At 33.8% G+C, this 11,843-nt stretch overlaps 1 protein-coding gene across 1 annotated transcript in view; it reads left to right on the top strand.

The window, feature by feature from the left end:
* The window catches only part of thsd7b (thrombospondin type 1 domain containing 7B), a gene marked incomplete at its 5' end in the record, with an annotated part of 157,412 nt that overhangs the window by 46,416 nt on the left and 99,153 nt on the right, over window positions 1-11,843 (top strand). The window contains 2 exons of the mRNA XM_015397359.1: window positions 167-358; window positions 3,376-3,607. Coding sequence (XP_015252845.1) covers window positions 167-358; window positions 3,376-3,607 — 424 coding nt within the window. The remainder of the gene's footprint in view (window positions 1-166; window positions 359-3,375; window positions 3,608-11,843) is intronic.

The raw sequence follows: 11,843 nt of genomic DNA, 5'->3' as shown, positions 1-11,843 counted from the left end.
AGTTAAAACTATTCCGCCTTATCAATCTAGAATTTAGAAAAACTCTAAAAACTTTAAAATGTTTCTCTTACTATGCTTTTCATTAAATTAATGCTTATTTTCTGAGATAACTCAATCTAATTGTAAGGTCACAATTTGAACAAATGTGTTAATATGTCATGTTTAGGAGTCGACGTGCCTGACACCCACTGTGCAGACGTCCATCCACCCACTGAGGAGACCTGTGATGTTCCCTGTTGTGCAGACTGTGTGGTAGGCTCTTGGTCCTTTTGGTCACCCTGCTCACACAGCTGTGCGACAAAGACTGCGGAGGGCAAGCAGAGTCGCACTCGCACAGTATTAGCCATTCCAGGAAAAGGTACAGTAATATTAAATTCCCTCAGATTACTTAAAATCATTCTTCTTCCTGTGTGTAAAACACGTATATCATTCCATTATGTTACTCCTCTAATATAATTTACATTTAAAACAGAGACAATAAAACTGTACAGGTTGAATGAAATGTGCAATGAGTTAGGGTAAAATTAAAGTTTATGAAATGGAGCTGAACAATGGAGTTATCTAATTGGTTGCAAATTATAGGTTGTTAAAAATGCATTTGTGCATTTAGTAATGTCAGGTGAGTCTCAGAAATCCACACACAAATGCAGTGAAGTTCAAAGACCACTGGTAGTTTGTAAATCAAGATAAAATTGCATATACTGTACATCACAAGTACTTTTGTGGATCTTGTTTATTTGAATCCTTGTGTCTATGTGTGGATCTTTTCTTGTGCATAAGTGGGTATTTGAGTTTGTTAATATTGAGACCCTTCTAGCTCCATATAAAGCTTCAGTTTGTCACTCAAAGGTCCAAGTCTAAGCAAAGGAGAAATCAAAAGACCGTCTTTACAAAAGACTGAGGACGGTCTTTAACAGATTTCACCATCAGATGTTCTTGTAGCCATAGAAGTTCTCCCAATGATTGGTGTTAGCACTGGTACCACAAAGGACATTTTCCACAGCTGTGATCCATTCTCCATCTTCAGGCGCATGGGGATATACATCCTAAGTTCTCCTGAATTCTTATAATTGAAATAAAGGACTAAGAAGAACTCATAGTAGTATAGAAGAAAACAATATATATATATATATATATATATATATATATATATATATATATATATATATAAGATTCATGAATGAAGAATCAGAGTACAGATGTGAAAAATGTTTTGTAATTACAAATGTCGAAAATAATCCAAGATCTCACTGAAAACTAAGCTCAGCAAATAGTAGATAACGATTGATTGGGCATTAGGTTTTATCAGAGTGGTTTCACCAGTATTGCAACCCTTCTGGTTGGTTCCCTAGATTTAAGATTCCTAAACAGACATTTTTCATTTGTAAGGTTTAAGCCAACCATCCCTTATCAGGAACTGTTACTCTGGCAAGTGTGGCTCTGTATGCTTCAGGTTTTCAAGTCAGACAGCATTGGAAGCCTTGGCAGGAGGCTGTTGCCCATTAATCCCTGTAACTAAACACATATCAGCAATAACAGCTGATGAAAGAATCTTGCAGCTTAAACCACATTTCCTGCTATCTGTTAGCTGGCAGAGAAAGCTGTGAGAGTGCTGCGCATTGTTTGAATTAGCAGAACATCTGTAGAATCCAAAGCAGATCCAAAAGTAAAGGTATTATCTTGGTTTTAGTTCAGTGACAAAGTATTTCATTTATCACAGCTAACATCTTTATCTCTTACAATAAGTGTTTGATACTTTTATCTCCATTGAGATATAACAGAACTTTAAATACTACTGAGGTGGACAAAAACTATGCTTATTTTAACAAATGGAAGGAATTAAATAGTTTGTGAAAATGCAAATAATAATAATGATGGAAAAAGTGAAAAAAATACATTTTATAAATTCCTCTGGAATAGAATACGATTTTGTAATAACTGTTTTTCAAATAAACTTAAAATAAAACAAATAGCTGTTTAAAATTTAAAATTACTGCAAACTTAGTTACTCTTTAATTTAATAGTTATTATTGTCACCTCAGCTACATGGTTGTCCTCTAAAGTAAGGAGAATGTTTTACTTTTAAGTTCAAATCAGATTTTTTTTTTCATTTTGTTGATTGTTCTTTACTAAAAAACTTTAGTTTATTGAGATTTCTGGGTGTTCATTATCTTTATGTTATCTAAAAATTTGTTAGTTAAATTTTTTGAACTGTCTAGAACTTGGTATACGGTATTTGATTACTAACTTCAGACATCATATTTGAATGCAGAATGATTTGGTACAGAATAGAGAGTTCATAATCAGTTAATGCTTTGTAGGATGCTTGATGTTCTTGTAATTTCAAAATAAACCTAAATAAATTTTACTCTACGCTTTTACTTAACTGGTTCAAGTGTCTTAATATAGTGTTCACGAACTCTCAAAAAATGGCTCAACTAAACAAGCATCTCTACCATAAGCTTACACAGTTTGCTCGACTTCAAACGGGGTTTCATACTGTATGCATATAGAAAAAAAACAATAGTTATATTGTGCATCAGTGTTATTTGAGAGGTAGAACAAATTATTTCTGGTAAACAAATATCAGACATATTACTAAAAAAATCTAAAGACTTAAAAAAGTTTGCAGTAATGTTGCCATAAAAGAAAAAAAATACAAATGACCCAGATACCTTATGAAAAACATCAGCATAACAAAAAAGGATGTTTCCCTGATTCTTGTAATTCTTCCTAAGTGTGTTAGTTGTGTTGAATTAGAAACTGACCAAAGCCTCCACTTTGGTTCATATTAACCAAGATTTACTGTAAGAGTCTATTTTGCCAAACCAAACCACAACATAAATGCTTTCTAATGTTCCTTTCCAGACAACTCACCGTATATTGAATTGTATTTTGTTTTCTACAGTACATGCTAAGGGCCTGATCTTTAAAAGGTTTGTGCGTATTAGAAGACATGCACACTTTCTATTATGTGCAAAGCATGTGTACATCTAATCTTCAAGTAAGGTTCAAAGAGATTTGTGTGTGCAAAATTACAGCAGTTTTAAACATTTTAGTGTGTGGCGTCATGGAGTGCACATCTTTAACTGGCAGCTGGATTTCCATTTTTGCTCTTGAAAATGTCTCACCTTTGCTCAAAAGCCTTGTCAAATATAAGTGATTAGTCGAAAGGTTTATTAGCTGTTAGTTGGAATTTTTGACTTTAGAACTATTGAGTTAGAAATGGCAGATATAATAGCTTAATGATTTCCAGCTAGTAATTTTGAGCTAAATCAAGAAAGAACTGTGGGTTCTGTCTAAGAAGAATACATCAAACTACACTTCTAAAATTGCTACTGAGTAATGTCTTTGTCCTATGATTCCAATGTCCAGATGGCAAAGTGTGCCCAGCAGCCCCAGCACTAGAGGAATGGAGAGTCTGCAATGACCACCCTTGCCCTGTATTTTATTGGAATGCCTCAGAATGGGGTCTCTGTACCGAGGATGCTTCTGCAAAAATCAATGCAAGCAGCTTCCAGAATTGGACCTCTTCCTGTCCAGTTGGTGTCCAAAGCCGTAATGTTAGTTGCATGAAGACGAATGCTGGTCCAGTCACAAATAAAAGGTACACTCTTTGCTACACAGTAGTTTTAAAGTCATGAGGATTTTTTTTTTTTATTTTTTTTTGCATATTCCAGCTGTCTGCAATAGTTAGTTTAATGTAGAATTAAGATTAAAATCTTAGTTCTACATGTAATCTTTGCCACATTTTTTCATTATAGTTCTTATTTCTGTCTTTTACTTGTCCTTTAGTTATAAACCTTTGGCATCAGAAAACTGTCTTGTATAAAGTGTTGGCCATTTAAAGGTTAATAGTTAAAGATGTGAATATGCTTGGGGTAGAGTATAATTCTTTTATACACAATGTTTATTTCAAAAAACACATCTGATAAGGATGTGGAGTGTCTTTATATCTATTAAAAGATTACCAATTGGATAGGCTGCATTGTGAAATCAAATTCTAAGAGTTTTGTAAAGAAGTTTCTCCTCCTTTATACTTTTATTTTGTGTTTTTGCCATTCATTCTTTTTTTGTATGAGTGTGTGATCCCGAGATTCATCTTGCATCCGCTTCCCTACTATTCTTCTCTTTCAGCAATACAATATCAAACACTGCTAAGGGCTTTTGTGCTGTCACTTTAATGATGTTAAAGCCCACACCAGAAAGACAGATTTATAAATAATTCACAAAGTTTGCCCTTCTTTAGCTCAACATATTATTGACAGGGCCATAAAATGGATTATGGAGAGGCTTTTTTCTCATGCGCGTCCTGTCTGCTACCACAAAAGCTTTAATGAAAGCTGTCATTTCTGCTCCTTCAACAGATCTCACTTGTACAGTGTGCTGTGAATTTAATCACTTCGCTTCTCTCATATCCTTGCAAAGTGTTCATTTAATGGAACACCACCTAAAACTTAGACCTGCATGTTGCTATTCATTGGTAATGAGTTTGTCTGTCAGTAACTTTTGAGATAGTGTTTTATATTGCAGAAAAATAAGCTTTAGCCATTACTTTTTAATTGTTGCACTCTATACATATACAATCATCCTTATATGACACACAGATTATATTGCTGGCAATTTTCTTTCTAGTTTTAAAAGTTCAACTTAAAATTTTCCTTCAGTATTTTCTGAATTATTTACGATCTGAAGAGCAAAGATTTCTAAATACAATAAAGCTTCTTTTCAGGGAAAATTTCATTTCAGTCAGGAAAGATCAAAGCAATTTGTGGTGAGCAATAATTTCTGCAGAAAGCAGTGGCTCAACCAACACTTTGTCAGTTTTCCTTGCCATCAGTCTAGAGCTGCAGGAATATGTTTGATTGACTTTCAGTTCTAAAAATAAAACAACCTTTTTTTTTTAGACCTAAAAGAAAGATTTTCTTTGAGTTTACTTTCAGCTGTGATATACATTCAAACCAATGAGAGAAAAAGACTAAATGTAGAGAACTGCCTGGTATCAGCTATTTTTCCACACCTGAGCTATTGGAGCTCATCAAAGCCAGCTCAAGTGTCATGAGTGTTGAAATGAAAGTCAAATAAATGTAGTCAGTCTGGCTATAATTACTGTCCAGTATTTTGTTGCAATTCATCAAGTCCATATCATTACAATGGCGTTACTCATAAGAGCTCCACATTTACAAAGGCTGATTCATAATATGATTTTATTTTGTATTCATTTTGATTCATTACTAGTTTCCAGGCAACATATTTATGTTTTTTTCTTATTTGAGTTGGAAAGAATAAAATGTCTAAGAATTTAATATACATTCAACTTTTGGACAAAAATAGATACTTTTGATTGCGAGGTGGACTCATGGTAAGACAAACTGCCCAAAGGGGTACACAAGTAAAAAAAGATTGGGAAACACTGGTCTAGAGGTCAAAAAAGTCCTCCTTCACTTAGATGCTACAGATTTGGGTTCAGGAGCTTTGCTCCCCCAAATCCTGAAGCTGATGAGAAACTTCCACCATGGCTTTTTTCTTAATGTTCTGCCCTGAACATAATCACTGTTTTAGTGACAAAAAAATTGCTATTTAGATGGCTGTAGAGGAGTAGCAGTATTGATTGGAAGGTTCTTAAAATCCAGTGCTGCTCTCAATCATAAAAAAACTTATGTACAGACAGCCTAACATTTCACTCCCTGTCACTCATGTTGGTCTTTTTTCTGCTCATAATGTGACTTCATGTTTTTGGATTGTTATATGATATTGAACTATGCATATGTCTGAAATCATATCAGACATATGCATAGAAAAAAAATTAAAATATAGTTTGAGACACCATGCTTAAATGATGTGTATTCAAAAAATTAAAAGCCAAATAAAAAAAGACCAATGTAGTTTAAGATTAACAAGTAACACTGGGAATATTCAACTAAATACTGTACTACTGTGGGCTTCATGTAAACCACCGGTAACAGTGAAACAAACGCAAGCTGCACAAATATGTGTGACCCAAACTCCAGAGCACATAAAAATGCAAAAAATAAAACTCTGCAAACACCATTGAAAGGAGCTTCAAACAGATGAAAACATGCAGCAAACAGTGAAACATGCAAACACAAAACAAATGCAATGGAAAAAAAGACTGCAAACAAAAAATTCCGAAATCACAAACATCAAAAAAACAACAAAAACAAATAAACAAAAGGCTGCAATAACAGAATGAAAATTATGAAAAAAACAAATACAGTTGCAAACTTGCTCTAAACCTGAGGTGCTACAGACCACTAGATGGAGTTGAACAAAGAACGAACCATAGCGCACGAGAGACTTACTTTTATTACTATACATAACTGTGCTTTTATGCTCGAATACTGTAAGACTGTGTGCGTGCCAATGAAAGATAAAAAACCTCTTTCTTCTTCCAACTTTCTTTTTTTTTAATCCTGTGTTGAGATTTAAATTCCTGTTTGTACAGAGGGTCAGGTTTGATACTACAAGGAACACTGATCTTTATTTATTAACTGGATTGATGATAGACCGAAAATACTGAAGTCATATACCGCCATCTTGGTACTCCCCACTCTCATGGAGTCCCGCCATAAAAATGCCTGTAATGTAATGTGGTTACCATAACAATGTAATCAATACATGTATATTACATTTACATCATCAATTTAGCATTTTTGGCACATTGTTAGATAGTGTGTGTGTTTGTGTGTGTGTAATAGTTTTAATATCTGACTACAATATTATCATGCTTCATTAACACACAAATTTTGTTGCGATGGATTTGTATAATATAATAAAATTATATTATATTATTAAGGTTACAATATTAATATTATAAAAATTAAATAATAACATTATATCACATGATTTATATACTTCATGGACATACTGAATATGCAACGTGATGTGCCAATTTTTTATCATAAATTACAGTAGTCTACTGATGCAATAAAACAGCAAGTGTGTGTCAAAGTAATTACCTTATCTTTGTTTTAAAAGTCTTAAGCCACCCTGAAAGTTAGAAAATCAGCGTTGTTTGATGCTGTGGTGCACGTATTATTTACATTCCGACCAGTCTAACTAGAGAGTACCAATATGGCGGCTGGTGACTTCACAGCACCATGAACTACCAACAGTCTATTAGCAATCCAGTGAATTGCAGTTCAGCGAGAGGAAGTGCCATGCTCAACACCATATAGTAGTGCGAAGCACTTTTTAACAGAGAGTTTGCAGCTGTTTTTACTATTTTATTTTATTTTTTTGTGATTGTATTTTGTTTTTGCTTTCAGTCTTTTTTTCTTTTTAGCTGCTTTATTTTTTGTTTTCAGCGTTTCTGTTGCATTTGTTTTTGTGCTTTGCATCCCACAAGTTTTAGCAGCTCATTTCGACTTTCACTGTGTGTTAGCACTTGTCGGGCAATGTAAAATACAAACATTTAGTGTCCTTCCACTATGAAGGTCCCCCTTTAATTTAGGGTCCATCCAAAATGTTCTTCCTCACTCAGTGGCAATGGCATTTTTTTTTATTTCTGCCATCTCATTTATTTCCTAGAGTGGATCAAAAATTAAGTTAGAAACCTACCAAGGTTCATGAAAAGGTTGCTGCATGGAAACACCTGGAGGAAAACTACAACTACACATTACCTTAAAAGCACCATCTACACAGCGTAACAGAGCGGAGGCTGTAGGAGTCCTTTCTTTAACAGGGGCAGGGAGAGTTGTCATAGTTGGTGGGAAGAGAAATGGAAAAAAAAAAAGCAAGCAGTGAAAAATATATTTTTAAAAGATCTGAAACTGGGACAGAGATTCACCTTCCAGCAGGATAAGATTAGATCATCTTAAACATAGCCAGAGCTATAATAAAATTGAATGGCCAATATTATTTGAATTGAATAAAATTATTAATGGGGTCCTCCTAAGTCTACAATTAAATATGGTTTAAGCTATTTTGAGAGGATTTGGAAGTCCACAAATATAACTGTTTACTTCTGCAAAGCTGGTAGAGCCATACCATATAAGGGTCGTATCTCCAAGTGCATAAAAGTCCTCTAGAACCTTCAGCATCCTCTTCTTTAGACTGCGTAAAAACACTTTTTAGACAGCAGCTTTCCTGATCTGATGCAAGAAACTGAAATTCAAATATTTTTCATCTTAGCTGAATTGAAAAGGGGATTTTGCATAAATATCAAATCATGGGAACAGATGTGAATCCATCTTTTTTTAGGTTTTGAAATATAAATATTTAATTCCCCCTGACTTTACATATCTAATGTATTGCATGCAATTGTTATAATAAAAAAATGAAGTTTATGTTTGTAATGTGACAAGATGTAAATTGTTTTTTTGGATGGTTATTTAAATTATACCACTGTTTTTTGCTTTAAAGGGTTTTTATCTTTTTTAAAACTTAACTTAGAACCTGAAAACAAATAATGTGGTCTATGATTGCACACTTACAATCATTTAGCATAAACAGACCTTCAATCCTTGCATTGTTGTCACAGCTTAAAACCCCATGGCCTTAATTGTAAGTCTGACATCCTAATTTTGAGCAAATCCATCTATGTTCCCCCAGCTGCTTTGTTGCTTTGCCATTTCCTCTGGCATGCATCAGTGCAAGAAGGCTAAAGGGAGAAGAGGGAATAAGGCTTGGGAAGGAAAAGGTTTTATATATCCTGCCTTCTCATGCTTTGGCATACTTTGATCTCATTCCTGTCCATGGTGGCTTTTTGCAGTCGGTGGGACGTGGCATCATACTGGGCCTCCAGTGATCCCTGGATTTTTGGTTGTATGGAAGGAGGAAGGAAAGGAAAATTTGGCGATCCATGCAGCCTCTCAGACAAGGAGGAGGAGTTTGACTAGTGACTGATTTAAAACATCAAAGCTTACAAGTATTTATTTTATAGCCTTGTATCAATCTCTCTTTAGAGCTCTGGATCACAGCCAGTGGGCTATTAAAGATAGATAACACAAAATATGAATCTGCCAAAATACAAGACAGGAAAACCTATTTTGGGTTTTACAGCAAGAAAATATTTAAAGCAAAAATATAATTTAAAACTGTAAAAATGTTTTTAACACAGCAGATATCATGCACTCTTAGGCAGTTTCCAAATTTTCTTTTTCTTTTCTCAATTTAATTAGCCCCTTGTTTTCACCTTGTCTTCATAGGCTACATTCTAATTCAAATCATATTTAATGCAACTTAAAAACACCTAAGAATGTTGCAGATGTTAATTGCAGCATTCAAATTAAATAAAATGTTGTAGATATTAATTACTGTAGGCATCTGGAGAAGTCTTGGACTGAATATAAGATTGTTTTTCAGCAATCTCCTAAATAGGATGCTCAGAATTGTCCATAATTTTCGACATTTATGAAAAATGTGTATTTTTAAAAAAAACTTCACAAGTTCTCAGAACAAAACTGGACTTATGTATCAGCTTATTAAGCTTCATTAAAGACCTATTCAACCCTTTATAAGCATTTATTTGTAAATAAGTATAAATACATTAACTGTTCTTCGTGTACTGTAAATATAAATAAATAAAAAGGACCTGCATGTCGCTCATATTAAACAAACCAAAGATACATAAATCTCACATCCTGTCACTGAGTTGTAGAATCGTCTCCCAATAAATATTTAATTCTCTGTGGAAAAAATGCAGACCATTCTTTAATAAGATTCTCATAATACAGACATGCAATGTTTTTTCTTAACCCTAATGTGTCTAATGGACCTGGTTATTGATTTTTTCTTTTTTTATGCACAAAACTATGATAAAATTCTGAGTATATCAGAAAATAAAACAGCATGAGCCTGTTTAACTTTTTAATTGGGTCCTCACAAAGCAAAACAGACAGCAGCTATATTTTATTTTACTACCTAAGAAATAAAATGTTTTCATGTTCCCTTCTCCACTGACGGACCACTACGGGTACGAATACCGTCTGTTGAGAATTCTGCCCTACAGGTTTAAAAGGAGTTACTGCATCTGATTCTTATGTCAGCAGCTCTACCTGGGTAGATCCTCTCTGCTGTCTCGCACACAGTGGTTCACTTAGGGGCTGACAATGAATTATATATTTATTATCAAGGACAATTTAATTAAATCTTTCTTCTTAAGTAAATGCATTTAAATTTAGTAAGATCAAGTCTGCATCATTTATCCAGTCCAGCATAATGGCTTGGCATTTTGTTTCTGTCAGTCACATAATAAAGAAGCTACTGAAAAGAAAAAAATACTAATGATTAAAAAAAATATTGGGTGGGAATCCAATTTTGCTTTTATCAAATGCAACTTTTTAATATATCAAATCCTAGTGCATTTTTGAGGGAAAGTATGACAATAACCATGAACACACTGACAGACTCAATGCAATAGTGGGAACCTCACTAATGTTTTATTAGTACATTTTGTTAAATAAAAGTTAAAAAAAAAAGAAAGTTTCCAAAGCTACTGTTTGTAGATAAATGTGTGTAAATCCATGTTTCTACATAGGCAGCATCTTCATTTTTCTATTGAGATGTGATGTTGAATCATTCTACAAGAAAACTAGCATCTACTGTAGTTTAAAGCATTAGATGCACACAAGGAAAGTTGGATATGTATATAATTCTCATCTAAGGTCAGAAAAAAATATCTTTGCATTCTCTAAGATTAATGCTGTTTGTGTCACCCAGACTGCAAGGAAAATAATATATGTATGTTTATCATTTGTGATATGATATGTTTCAGGTTTCTACCCCCAAACCTCAGTAAGATGGACTAGCTTAAGCTTATTTTCATCTAGAGTAGCACATTTTTGCTAGAGATCTATTTCTTTACTAGATTTTTTTTTTCTGGTTTAGTTCCTCTGCATTATCTGGGCTGTGTTGAAAGTGACCCACATTTGGATAATGCATCACTAAACCTGCTACCAGTAAGGCCAACAGTGATGGTTCTATGCAAGATGTGAGAAATACAAGGAAAGCTTTGCACTTGGAGTTGTCTGCAGCTATTATGGTGGTAACCTTTTATTGTATTCTCCATTCCTCTGCCACTAAAAGTCAGAGGGGTTTTCAGTATAAAGCCAGATGTTTATCCTCTGCATAATCAGAACAGGACTGCACATGTGATGTCTTTGAAATTCAGTTAATCTAGAAAATAATCTATTAGTCAAAAAGAAAAATTCACTCTATAAAGTGCTGCTAAAAAAAAAAAAAAAAACATTTTTCTTGTGCTCTTTTTCTAAATTTTGTGTTTGTTTGATGAAAACTCCTCAACTCTTAAAAAAGTTGTGTCTCTACAGAGGAGACTGACTCATACAGATTGATCATGACATGTTACACATTATAAATTAAAATCAACAGACTTTAGCAATGCTGTTGCGAGTAAATCACTCTAGAATTATGACACACATAACAGGCTGAACATGGGAGCACATTTCTCACGTCTGTTGCTTTTGCATTTATCATTTAGCATGTTTTTTAGTTGATCAATGATGTTTACAGTTTATTTTGTAGTAAATTACTGCATGAGAAATTATACTTCAGCTTTTTTGTTTTTTTGTTTTGATTTTCTGTCTACAACACTAACAAAAAGTCCAAAATTAGGTTCTGCTTCTCTCCCTGTACCACTGCTCAGTCTTCTCGCAAGGCGCTGCCTGAGCATGCTGTCCTACAGGAGACACACAGAGAGGAGATGTCTGACTTTTTGTAGTGCAGATGAAGTCCATTAAGCATAGAAGGATTGTACAGAGATTCAGGTCTGACTTAAGGTGTTATTCACCCCTTAAAAGAAATTAACACTATTAAACAAAAGTAGTGTTTTGATTTAATTGTAATTTTATATATATATATAT

The sequence above is a fragment of the Cyprinodon variegatus genome, unplaced genomic scaffold, assembly GCF_000732505.1.
Source record: "Cyprinodon variegatus isolate N-32 unplaced genomic scaffold, C_variegatus-1.0 Scaffold857, whole genome shotgun sequence".
In the NCBI taxonomy this organism is placed as follows: Eukaryota; Metazoa; Chordata; class Actinopteri; order Cyprinodontiformes; family Cyprinodontidae; genus Cyprinodon; species Cyprinodon variegatus.
This window is presented reverse-complemented; position numbering and strand designations above follow the sequence as displayed.